Genomic DNA, 21704 nt, shown 5'->3' with positions numbered 1-21704 from the left:
CAAAGCCAGAAAAAGAAACACTGTGAGGAAACCTTAGCAGAAGTGCAAGAAAGCAAAAAATTCTTGATGCACACAACAACAATTTGAGAGAGATTTGCTAAAATACTGATACTATGGATTTGGACAATAAAATGAGTCTAGATGTGAGCATCAAAAGGTCAGCCAGATGGAGGAGTTTCATTTTTCTGGATAATGGTTCAACTGGAATGAGTTCTACATAGAATACGGCATCTTATGATAAACGGGTTATAATGAACATATTGCCTATGATTATGTATTATAATAATAAAGGACATACAAAGCTTATGAAAATATAACAAATGAAAGAGTACACATGCAAACCAAGAATACACCACTGGAAAGATAAAATTGACTTTTGTTACTACCTTATCAGTGTTGTAATGTACATTTAACACAAAGTAGAACACAAGAGAAAAACCTGAAACTGTTGTTAAAAGATTGGAGGGGAAACAGGGGAATACATTAAATTAAGTAAGGGTAATTGCAATTCTTAGAAAATTTTATTTACTTTAGTATTACGCAAAGTAAAATTGGAATAACTTGTTCCCAAACAAAACACAGTAGACCACCACAAATCACCAGCATTAGCAGGACAAGCCCTAGAAACTCAATGAACCCATGCAGTTCACATGCCCCAGAATTAAGGCACATACTAACCCATGCCCCAGAATTAAGGCACATACTAACCCATGCCCCAGAATTAAGGCACATACCAACCCAGAGTTACAACTGCCAGTGCATTGCACGAATAATTATACCTCTTAATATGATGTTATTTAAGGCATAGATATATAATATTAGTAAATGCAAGAAGAAATGTTTATGGACTTTCACATAATAGAGAGGTAGATTTTACCTCTATTTAATCCAGCAATATCTGACAGAAAACTTATTTTTTCTTACAGACCCATTATACTCATGATACGGCCCATTGCTTGCCTTTGAAATCCCAGACACATCCATATCTTGTTTGATGAACAAAACAAAATGGTAGCTAAAACGAAGCCTTGTGCATGCACCAATAGCTCCCAATGTCCAATAATTACCCAACTCACTTTTCGCAGTATGAAAATCTGACTGTGAGACTAAGTGGCGATGGGAGGAGGAAGTTGTAGTTATGAAAATTTATTCTGATTTGGAAATAGTGATTCCTCAACTTAATGGACAGTCAAGGGTCTACCTTCCCAATAAGTAAATAGATCCATTCAGCAATGAAGATTTCCATATAGCCTACATGATACCAGGGAGCCAACTTGCTTAACTTCGAGTATACACCAGTCTCATCTTAAATAATCATTAGCCTATCCAAACTAGTAGTATTTTGTAATTATCATTCAGTTTAAAATATCAATTTACTTATACACTTTCAAGGATATATCTGCAAAATTAATTGATTCTAAAAATGTATATAATGCTGTACCATAGTTTTACATAGTAGCCAATTGCAGTAGTGTATACACTTGCACTAACACAATGCATACATGTTTGCATTTAAATGCAAGCATACACAAATTGAAAATCTATACACTTAACACTATGTTAACCTACTATACTACTTACAATACTGTACTGCACTAAATAAATAAACTTCAATAAAAATACTGTACCAGTGAGCGAGAGGAAACTAAAGCGCTGTTTTGTAACAAGATGCTTGTATATGTATAGACACATACATAGATATAAAAAAATAATTACATACAGCACAAAATTTTATCTTGAAAATGATAAAATATAAACAATGCATGAAATGCAAGACAATTCAAAACCAAACTGTTTTATATAATGCACAGTAAATTTAGCATGATCCACCTTGAAAATGACATTGGGAACATTTTAATCTGATTCAGAACCACTCAATTCTATTTACGTATATATTATGGAGGTAGCTGATGTTTCAAACCCATGGGGTGTGGAAATGGTAGGCTAAGACAACTGTACTTCTTTTAACCACAAATCGTAGAATTCCTGAGAACGTGCTTGTACAATGAACTGTTTTTATGAGTAGTATAATACGTATACATTTTGCAGTAGTCTGATTGCTATTCTGAAATATGATACATATATGCATGCACTTATGCTTTAAATTAACCCAAACATCGAATTTCTGAACATGCGAGTGCCAGATATACAAAGGGTGACACTTTTACTTTTTAAAAGATCTGTAATTGAAAATTGACACTTTTACTTTTTAAAAGATCTTTAATCGAAAATTGACACTTGCTTTTGAAAAGATCTTTAATTGAAAATTAAACAATGCATACTATAAGTACATTACATATGTAACTTGTATACTGCACACTTGTTAGAACTTTTAACACACAAGAAAAATAACGATACATACTTTACTTGCATAAGCAAGAACACAAAAGATCAAACTGACACAAAGCACAGGTTCTTTACAATCCACACAAAGGATACCAAATGACTGATTCAAGACCATTCAGGTTTGAAAGTGTCAGTCATGTATGTTTGTTTCACTGTGCGATAAATCAAGCTTGTTTACCACATTATTCTGCTGAGTATGAAATATTTCTACTTTATTAAGCTCAGATGTATCCCATAAGCAATGAAGGCCAACAATTTTAGGTCCATGAAGTAGAGGTGCCACTGTAACTTTACTTAGTTTTTAAAGAATTTGTTTCACCACAATCCTGTGACTTTCAATACAGTTAAGTATGAATCTCCACTTAAGTGGGAAATATCAAGAGATGAAATCCAGACTTGTTTATGAGTCTCACTGGATCTTACATGCTGGGCATATGGGGTTAAAAAAAAGAACTCTGTCCATTGCACTACAAGATGGTGTGCAATAAAGGGGATGTCATTATGAAAACAAATGGGAAAAATGGGCAAAAGCAGTTATCCATCCTGGAAGGCATAGAAAAGAGATAATTCTTGATTTAAAACATCTTGCAGGTGACAAATGAAATGAAAATAGGTAACAAGGAGATAAAAGAAGAACACTTTGAGTCCTCACCTTAAAATAAAGCTGGGACCAATGCAGACCCTAATGAAGATGAGTCCATCTATTTTTGAGAGATTGCTCATAAAAAATAAGCAAGAGTAGATTGATAATGCCAAGTGCCTGCCACGAAAACACACTATTATCTGTCTCCCTTTTGAAAAATTCGTATAGGTTAAAGGGCACCCGTTTCATAAGCCCTCAGAATTATTTGGTGTTCTTGGTTTAACTGCTTCTTTCCATACAATGTCTGAAGTCTTTAGTCCTCAACAGACAGTCACAGCGCTCTCGCTAGAAACAGAAGACCCACCTTGTTCTAGGGATAAGCAGCATGAGAAGAATTGTCAAAATGAGTAATAGTTTGACCCCATGTGCTAAAGACTAAGTATTAGCTACCAAAGACGAGTATTTGCCACAAAACTATCTGCAAACAAAAAGACCTATTAAATTCTGGGAAAGATGTTTGCATTAATGTCTCTCAAGCAATTTTGTTAAGACTTCTGACAACCAGAGAGACTGCATTTAAGAAGTGATAAGAGACTTCTTAGGCATTTACTCCTCAAGGTGTTTACATACTCTTCAATTCCATAGATGCAACAGTCACAATCGTATGATTCAAATACTTGAGAAAGGACTGACCTGAACCTTTAACTGATGAGAACAAAACTTCTGTGACATTGTTAGCATAAAAAAAATTAGCTATGCATTGCAGGAACCGAGGCGCTGACTGGATAAATATCCCTTCAGTGGCATCAATAAGGGAAAGAGTTCCATTTGAACAAATAGAAGTTAATGGTGATGTCATAATCGAATCTCAAACCAGTACATATAAAGCTTTCAATGAGTATGTTAACAGGTCAGTAGATACACAAAAAGTTTAACATAATTGCTCAACACAGATCTATTAGTGGATGTGCAATGCCTCCTTCTAGCTACTAATTTAGTTTAGCGTATCAAACTAAAGAATGTGCAAGGCTTCGGAGGACCATGGAATCAGGCTGTATAATAATTTATGGGTTTGTTGTGAAACAAGCCTGAATATATCTAACTTTCAATGTCAAATACTGAAAAGACAGACATCCTATATTAAACATTGCCACTGTATTCAAACCTCAAGTGAGAATAAGGACACTTCCAAAAAACTACATCATGAACAGAAAGTACCAAGTGATCAGATCTTTGGATGTCGTTTATATTTCCCCCACAAAGTACTTAACGTACTTTTAACCCTCTAAAAATAAGAGGAAAGCCACGGTGTAAAAAGCATTCATAGTAATTACATTCTGAATAGTTTTAAAAAATAAAATGTGTTGCCTTCTTATTACCACAAGGAATCTTCAAGCCATCACTGATTTGAAGACCCTAGATGGTATAAAGCCAAAATGGAGACACACCTAAGGTGTTGACATTAATGTTGCTGACAGATTAGTTATAATCTATCTTGTAGCTGTAGAAAAAAAAAACCATCAAATCCATGGCAGCAAGTTCACCAGCATAGTACATGCTCAAAACCAAAATATGAAGTAGACTGGAACAAAGGTTATTATTATTATTATTAATAGGGGTTAGTTTTTCCAGACCTCTGAGTCCCAAATAGACTCTTCTACAAAGGTAGTACACAGACTTTACTCAAAAGCCAATTAGTATGTATGTTATCACTGTGGAAGCAGGAACATCCAAGTCCCACTGTAAGCTCCAGAAGGTATCATGTCCTAGGAGTTGAAGGCACTCTGCCCCAGTAGGTAAATGCATGCCTTTGTTGACTGTTTTAGCAGAAGGAAGGCACCTAGTTTGCCAATGTGACTGCCATAAGCATACAATGTATGATGCACATCTCAAAATGGAAACAGATGAATGGTGTGCAGTTTGTATCTGTTGTAGAGATATATCCAATTAGCATATTCCAGTCATCTAATATGTGGATTCCTAATAGGGTGATATGGTCAGAAATATCACATATGTCTTAAAATATGAACTGCAGTAATAAGGTCCATTAACCCTCTTACGCCGATTGGACGTATTAAACGTCGAGTCAAAATGTCTCCCGTATTCCGATTGGACGTATCATACGTCGGCTCAAAAAACGTTTTTGTTTTTTTAAAAATTCGCGGAGGAAAAATACTTATAGGCCTACCAGCCGAAAACTTTTGTATCACGCGCCTTGGGGGATGCTGGGAGTTCACGGATCAAGGCGTTGTTTTGTTTACAATCGCTACGCAGGCGCGCAAGCGCGAATTTCTTTCTTATCGCACTAAAAAGTATCAGTGACACATCTCGGAAATTATTTCGTCACTTTGACATAATTATTGCACCATTTTAAATTATCCTTTACATGAAGTATTATATATGAAAATGTGCGCAATTTCATGCACAATACAACTAAAAATACTCATGATTGTAGCTTTTATCAATTTTGAAATATTTTCATATAAATAACGATAAGTGCAAAAATTACAACCTTCGGTCAACTTTGACTCTACAGAAATGGTCGAGAAACGCAATTGTAAGCTAAAATTCTTATATTATAGTAATAGTCAATCATTTGCCTTCATTTTGCAACAAATTGGACGTCTCTAGCACAATATTTCGATTTATGGTGAATTTATGAAAAAACTTTTTCCTTACGTTCGTGCGATAACTCTTCCGATAAATTTTTTCGTGCGATTGTCCTAATGTTTGCACCCTTTTAAATTTGCCGTTACATAAAGTTTTATATATGGAAATGTGCGCAATTTCATGCACAATACAAAAAAAACAACCCATGGTTGTAGCTTTTATCAGTTTTGAAATATTTTCATATAAATAACGTTAAGTGCAAAAATTTCAACTTTCGGTCAGCTTTGACTCTACCGAAATGGTCGAAAAACGCAATTGTAAGCTAAAACTCTTATATTCTAGTAATATTCAATCATTTACCTTCATTTTGCAACGACTTGGAAGTCTCTAGCACAATATTTCGATTTATGGTGAATTTATGAAAAAAAAAAATTACGTTCGCGCGGTAACTCTTCCGAAAAAATCAGAATTTTTTTGTGCGATTGTCGAAATGTTTGCACCATTTAAAATTAGCTGTTACATAAAGTTTTATATATGAAAATGTGCGCAATTTCATGTAGAATACAACTAAAAATGATTGAAGGTTGTAGCTTTTCTCTTTTTTTTGAAATATTTGCATATAAATCACGATAAATAGAAAAAAAACCACGTTCGGTCAAATTTGACTCTACCGAAATAGTTGAAAAACGCAATTGTAAGCTAAAACTCTTACGGCCTAGTAATATTCCGTCATTTTTCTTCATTTTGAAACAAATTTGAAGTCTCTAAAACAGTATTGTGATTTATGGTGAAATTTTTGAAAATATATTTACTTCACTCCGCGCGCCGATTCGCGGGCCGCAAGTCTCCGAAAATACGTACATGGCATTATCCTAATATTTGCTCCTTTTCATATTAGCCTTTTTATAGAGTTTCATATATCAAAATGTGCGCAAATTCATGAAGAATACAATAAAAATAATTGAAGGTTGTAGCTTTTTCCATCTTCGAAATATGTGCATATGAAAAAATATATATATTAAAATTTCGACATTCGGTCAAATTTAACTCGTCCGAAATGGTCGAAATCTGCAATTCTAATCTAAAACTCTTACAGTATCGTAATATTCAATCATTTGTCTTAATTTTGAAACAAATTGGAAGTCTCTAGAACATATTTAGAATTACGGTGAATTTTTGAAAAAAATATTTTTTTGCGTCCGCGCGTTACGAATTCGTACATCATTTTGTGATAATATTTTTCCGGTGTTGCTTTTATTGTTTTACAATGTATTATATATCAAAATGATTGCAATTTAGTGTACAATACAACGCAAAAAAAAAGTAACTGGTTAGCTTTAACCGTTTTCTGCACAGCGTGATTTGAATACAATTATGTATGAATTTTTTTTTTTTCGCTAGCCATATATCGCATTATTTACATATGATAATGATATTATTTTTCATTTCTGATGGTTGCATTCTAAACTTCAGGCAATGACAAAAAATGGAGCCAAAAATGAACTCTTAATCTTCAAAAGTACGCGCGCTGTAATTTTTTGAAAAAATTATTTTTTCCACTTTCACGCTCACTCCAAACCAGGCCCGGCATACGGGAGACGTTTTTGATTTTTAGGGCTCCGGCGTAAGAGGGTTAAAAAAGCACATTTTATCAAATCAGAAAAATCATATCATGAATCAGTGCATAAAAGGTGCTTTACACAACTGTTTCACTTGAAGACATATTTTAATTTAGTATCATCGGTTTAAATCTATTCTATCAAATAAACATATGCAGGAGAGAATTTTGCTATATCTGACCCACAATGAACAGACACAGCACAATGTCCATTTAACATCCAATTCACTTGAAATCAAGCTGACAAGACTACTGTGCTATACCCAAAAATGAAATTTTGGGTAAAATTTTATTTACCATGATATACAATGTTTAATAAGATTGATGAAGATGAAAGGGTGGTGTACTGATTTATACTGAGGAATATTTAAGCCATTTGATGGTAGATTAGAGACAGAAAATCAAATTCTGATATGTGGTAAACTTAAAAAGATACTCTATGTATATCGCTCATATATGGACCTCCCCCAGTCTGAGGAAAAAAATTAAACAAACAGCAAGTTGAGCAACCCTTCCAGAAATAAAATGACAAATTTTTAATAAATTTGTATTTTTCACAGCTAACAAACCTTCAGTCTTAAAATAGGAAGGTATCTACTTCCGTTCGACTTCCCTCTTCTCTCCAATTACCCTCCCCTGCACCTGACATACACCAGAGGCTCTCCGAAGCACCTAGCTCTCCAGGAGGAAGTGTCAGAAATGATGGACAAAGGTGTTGTGGAGAAGGTAGAGCATCCTTCCCTGGGGTTCTACAGTTGAGTCTTTCCAGTACCAAAGGCCACTGGTGATTGGAGGCCAGTGATAGACCATACAACATTGAACCACTTTATCAAGAAGACACGGTTCAGGATGGACACACCCAGAACAGTCTTGGCAGCCGTAAGAGAGAACAACTTCATACTGTCAATAGACTTGAAGGACATCTACTTCCAGATTCCAATCCACCCCTCGTCCTAGAAATTCCTCCGCTTCAGCCTTAGGGAGCAAGTCTTCCAGTTCAAGGACCTTTGCTTCAGCTTGATTACAGCTCTGCAGGTGTTCACAAGAGTCTTTACCCTACTGTTGATGCGGGCTCATGCTCAGGGGATTTGCCTGTTGAGGTATCTCGACGATTGGCTGGTTTTGGCAAGCTCCAGAGAAAAACTGGTTTGGGACAGGGACCGTCTTCTACAGTTTTGTCAGAGACTAGGTAGCATGGTCAAACTGGAGAAATCCAATCTACTTCCTAGCCAGAGGATTCTACACCTAGGAATGGTGATAAATATGATATTGTTAAACTACAATAAAGTTTTGTACATACTTACCTGGCAGATATATACTTAGCTATAGTCTCCGACGTTCCGACAGAATTTCAAATCTCGCGGCACACGCGACAGGTAGGTCAGGTGGTCTACCTTACCCGCCGCTGGGTGGCGGATGTACGAACCACTCCCGTAAGCTTGTCAGATTTTTCTCTTCCACCTGTCTCCTGAGGGGAGGCTGGGTGGGCCATTAATCGTATATATCTGCCAGGTAAGTATGTACAAAACTTTATTGTAGTTTAACAATATCATTTTTGTACATGAACTTCCCTGACAGATATATACTTAGCTGATTGGCACCCTTGGTGGAGGGTAAGAGACAGCTCAATAATACAGGTAAGACGGGAAACAACTAATGTTGTAGGATATAAAAACCTTGGTTCTCACCTTTTCAGGATGAAGACTTCATAGATACTATCTCTGAGTCTGCATTGCCTGGAGAGCTACAGCTAGGACGTGACCTGATGCTGAAAGACTCTCGGATCTACCACTGGGATATGTGATCCCCTATTGTGGTAGAATCCAAGTCGGATGCTGTTAGAGGGACCTTGTCCGCTTACCTAACAGATCCTTACCACTACCTCTGCAAGGAGCCAAAACCCACCAGACCACCTAACCAAAATACAAAGGGTTAATATTACGACAAAAAGAGGTGCCTCCTGCAACCTCTTTCAGACAACCAAAAAACAACAATATAAAATATAGGGTAACATATAAAAAATTTACACAGGATAAGTTTCAGCTCCCTGCCCCAGCACCGAATCCGCCGATACGAAAGGACCCAAGGCGAAGCATTTATCATATGTGATTTTTACATCACGTAGGTAGTGGTTTGCGAAAACCGATTGGCATCTCCAAAAAGTCGCCTCCATCAAGTTCCGCACAGACATATTTTTTCTGAATGCAAGCGAAGTTGCGATGGCTCTCACCTCGTGAGCTTTCACTTTCAGTAGTCTAAACTGATCTTCCTTACAGGCAACATGTGCCTCTGTAATAAGGCTTCTCAGAAAAAAGGAAAGAGCATTCTTCGACATGGGCCGAGTGGGGTCCTTTACGGAGCACCAAAGTACATCTTGATTAGCCTAAGTTGTCCTTCCTCTTAAGGAAATACTCATAATTCTCATAGGGCAAAGAGTTCTTTCAGGCTCTTCCCCTACTAGAAAAAGATAAACTACGAACTTCAAAGCTCCTGGGCCAAGGGCGTGATGGGTTTTCATTCTTTGCAAGGAAACTTGGAAGAAACGAACATACCATAGAATCTTCCTTAAACCCTACATTGCCCTCAATAGCTTGGAGCTCACTCACTCTTTTAGCTGTAGCTAGGGCCAAAAGGAAGATAGCCTTCTTCGTCAAGTCCTTGAAAGAGGCTAAGCCAGGAGGTTCGAATCTAGACGATCCAAGGAATTGTAGGACTACGTCTAGATTCCAGTTCGGTACTACATGAGGACGCTTAATGGTTTCAAATGATCTAATAAGATCATGCAGGTCCTTATCATCGGATATATTTAAGCCTCTATGCCGAAATACCGCCGCCAACATACTGCGGTATCCCTTAATAGTTGACACAACCAGATGACATTCTTCTTTGAGGAAAATAAGGAAATCCGCAATTTGGGTCACAGAGGTACTGGAAGAGGAAATGTTCTTCCTCTTGCACCAACGTCTGAAGACATCCCACTTTGACTGGTATACACGCAAGGTGGAAGGTCTCTCGCTCTTGCGATTGCTTTAGCAGCTGCTGCTGAAAAGCCTTTCGCTCTGACCAAACTTTGGACAGTCTGAAACCAGTCAGACTGAGAGCGAGGAGATTTTTGTGGTACCTGTCGAAGTGGGGTTGTCTGAGTAGATCGCTCCTTAGCGGGAGCGATCTTGGAAGGTCCACCAACCATTCCAGTACCTCTGTGAACCATTCTTGGGCCGGCCAAAAGGGAGCGATTAAGGTCATTCTCGTTGAATCGGACTCTACGAACTTCTTGATAGTTAGCCCCAGGATCTTGAAGGGGGGAAACGCGTAGACGTCGAGTCCGTTCCAGTCTAGAAGAAGAGCATCTATTGCTACTGCCTCTGGATCCGATATCGGAGAGCAGTAAGGATCCAGCCTCTTGTTCTTTGACGTGGCAAAGAGGTCTATGTGTGGCCTGCCCCATAACTTCCACAGGCTCTGGCATACATCCAGATGAAGGGTCCACTCTGTGGGAAGGACCTGATCTTTCCTGCTGAGGAGATCTGCTCTTACATTCCTTTCTCCCTGCACGAACCTGGTGAGAAGCTTGATTCCTCTTTCTTCTGCCCACAGAAGAAGGTCTCTTGCTGTCTCGTACAGGGAGAAGGAATGCGTCCCCCCCTGTTTCCTGATGTATGCCAGAGCTGTAGTGTTGTCCGCGTTGACCTGCACTACCGATCTTCTGACTTTGGGCTCGAAAGCCTTCAGAGCCAACCACACAGCCATCAACTCCTTTCTGTTGATGTGCCAGGCTACCTGGTCCCCCACCCAGGTACCTGACACTTCGTTGGTTCCCAGAGTTGCACCCCACCCCATGTCCGACGCGTCGGAGAACAACACCAGGTTGGGGTCTGTGATTGAAGAGACAGTCCCTTCGCAAAGAGGTTGGGATCTGTCCACCATAAGAGATGTTTCTTGATGTCCTGGGATAACGACAGGGAGAACGTCAAATCCTGAGAACGACGACTCCAATTCCGATGAAGAAAGAATTGGAGCGGTCTCAGGTGCAACCTTCCTAGGGAAACGAATTGCTCCAGAGAGGAGAGTGTCCCCAGCAGACTCATCCACTCCCTCACTGTGCATACTTCTTTCCCTAAGAAGGTTGTTACTCTCTCGAATCCTCGGGCTATCCTTTCCTGCGAGGGAAAAGCCCGAAAACTCAGAGAGTTCATCTGTATCCCGAGATACACACACTCTTGCTCGGGAATTAGTGATGACTTCTTGAAATTGACGAGAAGTCCCAAAGCCTTCGTCAATTCTAAAGTTACTTGTAAGTCCTTCAAACAACGATCTTCTGAATTGGCCCTTATTAGCCAATCGTCGAGGTACATGGATATCCTCACCCCTTTCAAATGAAGCCATTGAGCCACATTCCTCAAAATCCCCGTGAACACTTGAGGGGCCGTCGAGAGGCCGAAACACAGAGCCCTGAACTGAAAAATTTTCCCCCCCATCATGAATCTGAGAAACTTCCTCGAGGAAGGATGGATCGGTACGTGGAAGTAAGCGTCCTGAAAATCCAAGGAAACCATCCAGTCCCCTGGACGAAGCGCTGCCAGCACTGATGAAGGCGTTTCCATCGTGAACTTCTTTTCTACGAAGAAGTTCAGGGCGCTTACATCCAACACCGGTCTCCATCCCCCTGAGGACTTCGGAACTAGGAAAAGGCGGTTGTAGAAGCCCGATGAATGATGGTCTGTCACTAGTTCGATAGCCCCCTTCTCCAGCATCTGATCTACTGCTAGATGGAGAGCTTGATTCATGATGGGGTCTCTGTACCTGGCCGTCAGTTCCCTTGGATGGTCGTCAAGGGAGGTCTTTCGACGAAAGGGATGAGGTAACCTCTCCTCAAAATAGAAAGGGTCCAAGGATCCGCCCCTTTTTGGGCCCAGACTTCTGCAAACTCTAAGAGTCTGGCGCCCACCGTTGTTTGAAGGACTTGCAAGTTATTTGGGGGCTTTAACAGACTTGGCGAAAGTCTTACCCCTTCTTGAAGGTCTACGACCTCTAAACGTAGAGGTTCTTGATGAAGATGCCCCTCGAAAGGGTTCTCGAACACTTGCCTTTCCTTCTTAGCCTTGGTAGGGAAGGAAGGGCGAGGTTTTTCTTGCCGACTGTGCCAAAAGGTCCTGGGTGGCTTTGGCCGAAAGTGACCTCGAAATGTCCTGCACTCGATGTTTCGGGAACAACTGAGTAGACAGAGGAGCAAACAGCAAAGAAGACCTCTGAGCATGGGAGACCGACTTCGTTAAGAAGGAACAGTAAACCGACCTCTTCTTCACGATGCCGGCCCCATAAAGGGAGGCGATTTCACTCGCTCCGTCTCTTACTGACTTGTCCATACAAGACAAAACACACATAAGATCATCTGGTGAAATTGACTCTGGCACTTCAATTTTCTTGGCTAGGACTCCCAACGACCAATCAAGGAAGTTAAATACTTCTAGCACTCTAAACATACCTTTGAGCAAATGATCCAATTCGTTCATTGCCCAAGTCGTCTTAGCAGAGTTAAGGGCAGTTCTCCTTGTCGAATCTACCAGTGCCGAAAAATCCGAATCAGCCGAAGACGGTAGACCCAATCCTAAGGGCTCTCCTGTTTCGTACCAGAAACCAGCGCGTCCTGATAACTTCGAAGGAGGAAAAGCGAACATCGTTTTCCCCGCTTCTTCTTTGGAAGCCATCCAGGAACCAAAACTCCTCAGTGCCTTCTTCATAGAAAAGAGTTGGCTTCATCCTCACACAAGAAGAACTCTTCGCTGTCTTCGCCGTTGAAAAAAGTGAGTGAGGAGAAGGAGGAGCCGTAGGCGTAAGGGAATCCCCAAAAACTTGTAAAAGTAGCTCTGTAAGCTTCTTGTAAGAAGAGACAGCAGCAGAAGTGTTCGGTTCCTCATCCGAACCTTCTAGGACGTCTTGTCGAGGCGAGCGCGGAAGATCCTTAGGTGACGAATGGGATCCTAGCAGGAGTTGAGCGAGAGGTTGGAGAACGCCCTCTCTTAGAAGAGTTCACATCCACTGGAGAACGATGAGAAGATCTGGGAAGTATACGATGAGACTCCCTCTTCGAGGTATACGGAATCTCAGCCGAAGGAGAGGTAGGGCTCCTACTCCGAGAATTCTCGGAAACATCCGCAGGGCGCTTACGAGGAGGCGAGCGCCTACTATACTCTATGCACCTATCCTGGGGCGAGCGGCTGCCAGGAGAAGAGCGCCTATCGAGAGCAGAGCGCTTGCGCGGCTCTCCATACCTGTCCAGTTGCGTACGATCAACGGAAGTTCGACTGGAAGGCGAAATGCGCCTACTAGGAGAAGGCTGCTTGCGAGACTCTTGACGTCTAACAAGAGGGTAACATTCAGGAGAAGGGCGCTTCAAAACTAACGAGCGCCTACTTGGAGAAGGGCGCTTCCGGGATTCCTGGTGCCTACCAAGAGACAAACGGTCAGGAGAAGTGCGCCTAGAAGCGGGAGAGCGCCCTACCGGAGAAGGGCGCTTGAAAGACTCTTTGTTGTCTGCCCTTAGGAGAATATATCCAGGAGTATGACGCCTTAAAAGAGACGAGCGCCTACTAGGAGAGCTATGTGCAGTAGGCTCTTGGCGCCTACCTTGCGGGGAGCGGCTAACAGTAGGCCGTCTATCATGCACACGACTCCTACCAGACTCTAGATGCCTGTCAGGAGAGAAGTCACGATCCGATACTCGAGGAGAGTGACATCTGGAAGAAGAACGCCTACTTGTATAAGGGCGCCTTCTATAATCTTGAGGCTGCTGAGGAGAAGTCTCACGCGAGGGAGTTGAAGAAATCGCGTGATGAGCAGGTGCAGTGCGCTTACCGGAAGCGGGAATCCAATCTGGAGAAAAAACTTCTTTCTCCATAGAGCGTCCTACCGATGTTTGGCGCCTTGAAATTGAAAGAGAGCCAGGCGAGCGAGGGCGCTCACGCGAGTGAGGGCGCTCCCGCGAGCGAGGGCGCTCCACGCTGAGCCCCGACCTTCATACGAAACCTCCCCATATGAAGGAGAACGATCCTCTGAAGAGCGGCGCCTAGATCTCTTGATCGGAAGAGAAACGTCCTTCTTCCTACGTGATCTAACTGCTAGAGAGTCTGCTAGCGCCGTGATCTGAGCTTGAAGTCCCGCGAGTACTCTCGTAGGAGAATCTTCTAATTCTTCCTCGGAAGCAGGCGCCGAGCGCGGAGCGCGAGAAGAAGAACGATCACATGATTTCTTGTGTTTCTTCGCCTCCACCGACGATTCTTCCGGGAAAACCTCCGGACTAGAAGCCAAAGGACTGCAGGGAGCCTTCCAAGCCCTCTTCAACGGGCGCGACGCATCCGGGGAGTTCCAACCTCTCTTCGGAGAGGGGAGACGACGAAGAGGAGAAGCATTGGCGTAGGAGCTCCTTCTTGTAGCGATCCGAGGCAGCCTGGGAGCGTACTTCAGGATCTGCCGAGGGACGCCTGACCGGTGGGGGCTCTCCCTAGCCCTCCTGCGGCTTTCGACTTTCCTACTCCACTGGAACTGGGAGTCTGGAAGAGGTCTAGGCCTAGAGGCACTAAGGAGCCGGTCAGACGCACCCTCCACAACACTGGGGACACTGCACTGATCACTAACACTCTCCTTACCTTCCAACTGACGAATCTTCTGATCCACAGAACGATTCTTGGCTTTCAGAGCTGCCGCCTCCGAAGGCGAATCTCCGGCTTCGGTGCGGGGAGCCGGGGCTGCAACTTGGGAAGAAGGTTCTAATTCTACGTTAGTACTATTAGGATCCACATCCAACTCACTCATTCTAGATCTGCTAGAACTTCTAGAGGAAGCCTTACGCACTCTATCACGTTCCAACTTCCTAACATAAGAAGAGAGAGCCTTATATTCTTCTTCATTCAATCCCTTACATTCACTACAGGGTTAGCAAACGCACAATCATTCCCCCTGCATTTCATGCAAACCGTGTGTGGGGGTCTACCGAAGCTTTCGGCAACCTCACCTTACATCCTTCATTCACGCAAACCCTAAACAACACCGAAGTTTTAACTACCGATTCTAGATCAGACATCGTTAAAGAAAATCAAACTCAAAATCAAACCGGTCCACAATCAGCGTATGCCAAGCCAAACAAAGCGAATACGTCACCAAAAGAAGTCCAAATTAACTCCAGGCAAGCGAGAATCGAAAAACTATCGAGAGGAACCGACAACAGTTGTTATCGTTCCCGCGACAGAGAAAAATCTGACAAGCTTACGGGAGTGGTTCGTACATCCGCCACCCAGCGGCGGGTAAGGTAGACCACCTGACCTACCTGTCGCGTGTGCCGCGAGATTTGAAATTCTGTCGGGAACGTCGGAGACTATAGCTAAGTATATATCTGTCAGGGAAGTTCATGTACAAAAACAGCTCTGTCAAGTTTTTTTCATAAGACCAAAGGTTACAGAAATTCAAGACTGTCGATGGGGGAGCAACCAGCTCACCAGTCACAAGTTCTTATGAGTCTCTTGTCTTCTCTCGAGAAGCTGGTTCGTTATGGGCGCCTTCACATTCGTTTCCTGCATGTGAGACTGAAGGCATTTTGGTCCCCAGCAGGAGATTCTCCTCAGGTTTAGGTCCCTCTGTCGGCAGAGGTAAGAAGCAACCTCCTGTGGTGGTTGGATGACCAGAACCTGACAATGGGAGTTCCTCTTCATTCATCCCTTCCAGATATGCTCCTGTTCTCAGACTCCTCCTCCGAAGGTTGGGGGGCTCATCTCAAAGAGCTCCTGGCCTCAGGGGCATGGAGCAAACAGGACAAAAAACTCCACATCGTGTTGGAGTTGAAAGCAGCTTTCCTGGGTCTTCAGGAGTTTTGAGAAAGGGTAGTGGGGCACTCCACCATTCTGATGTCAGACAACACAATGGTGGTAGCATACGTGAACAAAAAGGGGGGCTGGCGTCTCACCAACGTCACTTGTTGACAGTCGAGTTACGCCAGTGGGTGATTGACAACTCAGTGGAGCTCATGGCCAGGTACAATCCAGGCAAGAGGAATGTGGTGGCTGAAACAAGCTAAGTCGTCGGAGTAACGTTCTAAGTATGGAGTGGTCTCTGCATCAGGACATAGCGGACAGGCTATTTCATCTGTGGGGAAGACCCATGTTAGACCTCTTTGCAACGCACTTCAACAGGAAGTTAGAGGTCTACTGTTACTCATTATCACAAGGGACTTCACCTGCTTAGTAAACTGGAAAGCACAGATTGCAGATGCAGGCAAGAGATTAATAGACTAAACTACCAAGGAATATCTTCAGCAATGAGTAAAAACCTTGTAAAATGATACCTTAGGAAAAGGCAATTGCAGTATAACATATACCTTGAAACAGAAACCCACTTTTCTAAACTAGAAAAAACATTCACAGAAGTAAACTTTCAAAAACCAGGACTTTCGAAGGTTTTAAAGCAACACAAAAAAACAGAAACAGGCAAACAGATGCAGAATATATTCCACTTAAAACCAGCCATATGACAATACGTAGTACAAGAATGCTTTATGAAAGCCCAGGAAAACATGAAGAAAGGGGGCAGATGAAGACCTAGGACAAGAGTTCACACAATTAATGCACAGAGGATTTAGAAGCGAATTCATTTCACATTTAACCCCATCAAGGGAAAAATTGACTTAAAAATGTTTATGATGATGATGATTTCTACCCCAGAAATAAAATCAAATATGCAAGAAATAATGAAAATATGCCTGATAGCAGTTAAATTCACAAAGTTTTTAAACTACAAAGTAGGCAATTATTGTATTCTGTAAAAATAAAAACTTTTTAAATTCCAAAATGTGATTTAGAAATTTGATATAAAATCACGAAGAAACTACTCAGTAAGAAACTAAAGAAATGTCTTTTCATATAAATCCAAAACACAAAAATGCACTGAAGCAGTTACTTCCTTCTAGCATGTGATTCAATGGTCCCATTAGACAACTGTACTTTAAAGCATGTCCTCACAAGTGGTAGCCAAAACCTTCCCCTTCACCTGTATTTACAAGACTTGCCAACCACCAGCCAATATTTTCATTCATTTATTTATTTAATGAACTGTAACACTCAGGTTAGCATGTGATATGTTTTTTCCTAAAAAAATAACTAGTTAATCAGCAACAAGCTTCTCAATTTTGAGAAGTTCTCATAAAATAAATCATATTTCATATTATAAAATACTTACCAAATATACAATGATGAAACAAAGTTCTACTCCTTCCAGCTATACTGGTAACCAACTGATAAGAACAGAAAAACTAAGAATGACAGCCACAAAAATTAAGACACCAAATGAGGCCAAGTATGCAACCAGGTTAAAAATGGACAGTTCCCCTAGAAAACCAGTTACAGAAGAAAGTTAGTGGTGCAAGTCTAAAACAACTCTTAAGACTTGCATTTTAATCATATATTAACTTTTGGGTGCTTCATTACAAAAAAAAAAAACCCACATCACCCCCAATTCAAGCAGCAAGACTAAATTATCCATCAGAATGAACGCTAAAGCACTTAACATTGTGTACAAGTCAAAATCTTCAATTTTACAATATTTAGTCAGCTAAAACTCCTTCATTCAACATCAAGCCCTCTGATAAACTATACACTCAAATTATCCACAAAATGTCAACAACTTAAATTCTTCAGTTCATTTTAGCCCTTTAATAAAGAATACAGTAATTATCATAAAATGATAGGTGAGCTTTCTAACAGATTTAATGTATAAATAACACATGAAGGCTTAAGATCAATACTCCATTTCATATTCTTGTAAATCAATGTAAAATTTTATCAAAATCATAGACACACAGAAATTCCAGCAATTACACTGCATTCTGAAAGCAATTAAAAACCCCCCACACAATAAGTATTTTGGTTCCTTGTGTGAAGTCAACTTTTATTAAAAGGTACAACTTTTTTTCATGAATTTACAATAGGAATGAAAACCAAAATAAAGAACGGCTGTCTTACAGCTGCCTATCACCTGCTTTGTCTACAAGTGCTTTATTTTCCTATAAAACACCTGCATTACTTTCTCCCTTCTCCCCCAAAAATGCAAAACTTTAAATTCGCCCTTCTCCAGATTCTTACCTTTCGGTCGAGGACAAAATTTTCAGGCTTGCCTAATGGGTTTAGAAATGGGACACAGTGGTCCCATTAAACTACTTTCTGCTAATAAGATGCTAACAGCCAGTTCCAAATTTTCTATTGCCATATATGAATTTACCTCGGTTAATTCAAAATATAATCAATAATTTACACTGTAACTGATCTACCACTTCTTCCTAAGTCTGTACAGTGGACCCCCCGTATTCGCGGACTCACACATTCGCGGATTTCTCTCGGGAACGTTTCCCTGCATTATTCGCGGAAAATTCACGCATTCGCGGTATTTTTCTATGAGAAATATCCACAAATTCCTGGTTTTTGTTATCAATTTCATCATAAAATGTACTATTTGTGATAAAACTATTAAAAAAACCAAGTATGAAAATTTTTAGTGGTTTTTCTTAAGTTTTAACTAACAAAATAGGCTGTTTTTAGCGTTTTTATAGGGGTTCCAAACATTCGCGGATTCTAACTATTCGCGGGGGGGTCTGGTACGCATCCCCCGCGAATACGGGGGGACCACTGTATTCAGTTTTCCTGTTCTCGTATGTTCATACATATAAATATATTTGTAAAGATATAGAAGAAAATGAGAAATCCCTATCCCTAAAAATTCCAAATTTTGCTTTTCAATAATTTACACCTTCACCTGCACTTCAGAAGAATGAAGGTTAACAATGGTTGCCTCATAAAATACCTAAGCCTCAACTCAGTTTTTAAAATTTTTTAAAAAGTATGGGCTGCTACCATGATGTTATCTCTAGAAGGATTTTAGGCTGACTTAATCATACTAGTATTAAAGATACACTTAAACAGTAAGAAACAAACTGGATAACAGTCTTAGTAACTGCTGAAGGCACACTGGTCACCAGGAAAGAAGATAGTTAGGAATGAGTGCAATGGAAAAGACAGCATCTGTCCCTGGAAAACGTGCTGTAACACTGAATTACTCACTGGCCTCAGCTGGTTCTTCCATACAAGCTGAAAGAGCAAATGTTTCCTTGAAGAATACTGATAAGAAAAAAGAAAAACTAATGCACAGCCTGTGGAGTATGATCAATGTACAATATAGGCATTTTACTTTATAAACAATCAGTTAGATGGATCGCACACTTGAGTGTGCTAAATGCTGTGCAATTTCAACAGTTGTTAGTTATAGAAGAAGTAAATTTAGATTCCTCAAAGTCCTAAAAGTTGATTCTAACTTCAACACATGTACTAAAATAAGGAAATTTAATTTAAAATATATATAATTAAAACTGCATATGTGCAATACAATCAAGTTCTGGTTCATGCCGTGAGGATAAAGGAATCACTTATGCCACACACTGAACACTATCAATATAAAATACACAAATTCCCAGCTTAGTAAGAACAAGAAATGCCTCAAAAACAGTTTTGGCTGTGCTTTTCAAATTGCTAGCAAAATATGTCCTGAAACCAACATACATGTAAGATGTTAATAATCAAACTATCACATATTAGTCCTTCTCCATCAACTTCTCTGTAGTTCAGGTCACTAACATGCTACTCCACAGGCCTACAACATATACCTAATCATGAACTTTTAGTTATAAGTAAAAGAAAAAGAACAAAAGAATAAGAAAATCTGATGAAAAATTTTTTGTAGCAACCACCCAGATTTTTCTTTTACAAAACCAGGAATTTAATTGCATAACTAATAACAAAAACATCAGTAAACATGCTGTCATAAAATGTTATAATTCACAGTTACTATCTAATTTTCTTTTGCAACTACAGCAACAATTTGCAACTCAACTACAATAAAAAAGTTTACACAAATATTCAGATGCATCTGAATTACAATATTTATACAAGGAGACTGCAGGACTCACTTATCAAATGTGTCTGGTCAGCATTAACTAAAAACAAAAAAATGAAAGTGTTGAAAAATGTATTGTCTCCATAATAACAGCACTTATAATTAGCCTATCCATGAACACACTATTTACCAAGGGACTCCAGTCTCTCTTAGAACAGAAAATAAGCAAATGGCAGCTAGATAGCAGAACTGCACTTATGTGGGCAGATTCCAGAGTCTAAAGCAACTTTCATAATAATTATTTGTAGTGCCTGAGCTAGAATTCACATACATGTACTATGTGAACAGGTTTCTTTTCTTTAAAAATACATTTTGACTAAAAAATGACAGTAGTTTCATCACACATCCATTATGTATTTTGATCAACCAAAATCTATTCCAGCAGAAGGGACTGAAGCTCTGAAATCCACAAAACTGGCTAATTGAGAATTGTAGGGCCAACTAGAAAGTACGTGTCTGGGAGATCTCAGGCTTCAGAACCCAAGTCTCTCAAAGATGTAGAAGAAGTTGTGTCTGTACCCTAAGATGTAAAACTCTGCAACCTTTTAATTTGATATAACATAAATAAGTACCACATCCTAAGTTATTCATATCCACCAGGGAATGCCAATGGTTGGAAGAACCATACTCAAGAGTAACTACTGTAGCTGAGGGCAGTACTCATTCATTGAATGTGATGCAATTATGTAATTCTTAAGAATTAATCTAATATGTCTGATCAACAATAGGACAGTATCCCTGAATAACTGATTTTGATATGTCCAACCACTGACCTAGGCATTAGGATTTTGCTTTTAAGTCAAGAAAGCTAAAGTGCACTTTGCGTGAGTAAATCAATTTATGACAGCTTTGGGATGTATTTCTGTTAGAACAAATAAACTTTAAGCCTGAGACTAACCATTTCTAAATTGTCTGAGAAAAAACATGATGTCAGCTAGCTATGGAATAGTGAAACCAGTATTCTTCAGCAACAGGAACATCAGCTAGCTGGATAGTGACAAGTACATAACTACTAAGGAGGTAGAAATCCTACCATCATTTGCTAAAAGAAGGAACAACAAATCAGAAAGAGAATAATAAGATAATAACAGAATAGCACTAAACAATGGCAAAAGTCCAAGTGATCTAGCAAGCTGGAAAATTCTTTACAGAGCTATTAACAGCTCCAAATAAAAAAAAAATGAGAAAGGTGAAATATGGCTACCAAAAAGTTCAGGTGGTGAATGATCTTCTGTCTCGGAGTATTCAGACTACAAGTGTGGCATATATATGAGAGAAGAAATGATGAAGAAACATACATTTTCAATGTATTTTGGGACAGCAACACCTCTCATTGCTTCATTATTCCTGCTGCCACTGTTTATGTCTTCTAGGTAAGCATTAAAAGTAGGGATTTTGATAGGCAAGAAATCCTGTACTAAATCCACCATCAGTTTCTGTATATACAGTGGTCTATCATTATCCATAACCCCTCTTGAGGTTTTTTCAAAGCTAGCAAATATAAAAATGTATATGACTGGGAAGGCTAAGCATATGCAAAGAGCTTTTAACACATTATCT

The 21704-nt window shown here is 40.0% G+C and overlaps 1 protein-coding gene across 15 annotated transcripts in view; it reads right to left on the bottom strand.

The window, feature by feature from the left end:
- Positions 1 to 21704, bottom strand: part of LOC135212752 (early endosome antigen 1-like) — a 278033-nt gene that overhangs the window by 125147 nt on the left and 131182 nt on the right. For 14 of the 15 annotated variants that reach the window (XR_010313979.1, XR_010313978.1, XM_064246495.1 and 11 more), the window contains one exon: positions 19256 to 19282. The exons of the other annotated variant lie outside the window; for it this stretch is intronic. Coding sequence is in view for 12 of the 14 variants with exons in the window: in XM_064246495.1 (XP_064102565.1) it covers positions 19256 to 19282 (27 nt within the window). In the remaining 2 variants the exon portion in view is untranslated. The remainder of the gene's footprint in view (positions 1 to 19255; positions 19283 to 21704) is intronic. 15 annotated transcript variants of the gene reach the window in all.

This window comes from Macrobrachium nipponense, chromosome 41 (assembly GCF_015104395.2).
Source record: "Macrobrachium nipponense isolate FS-2020 chromosome 41, ASM1510439v2, whole genome shotgun sequence".
Classification (NCBI taxonomy): Eukaryota; Metazoa; Arthropoda; class Malacostraca; order Decapoda; family Palaemonidae; genus Macrobrachium; species Macrobrachium nipponense.
The sequence above is the reverse complement of the archived record's forward strand: the minus strand, read 5'-3'. Positions and strand labels throughout refer to the sequence as shown.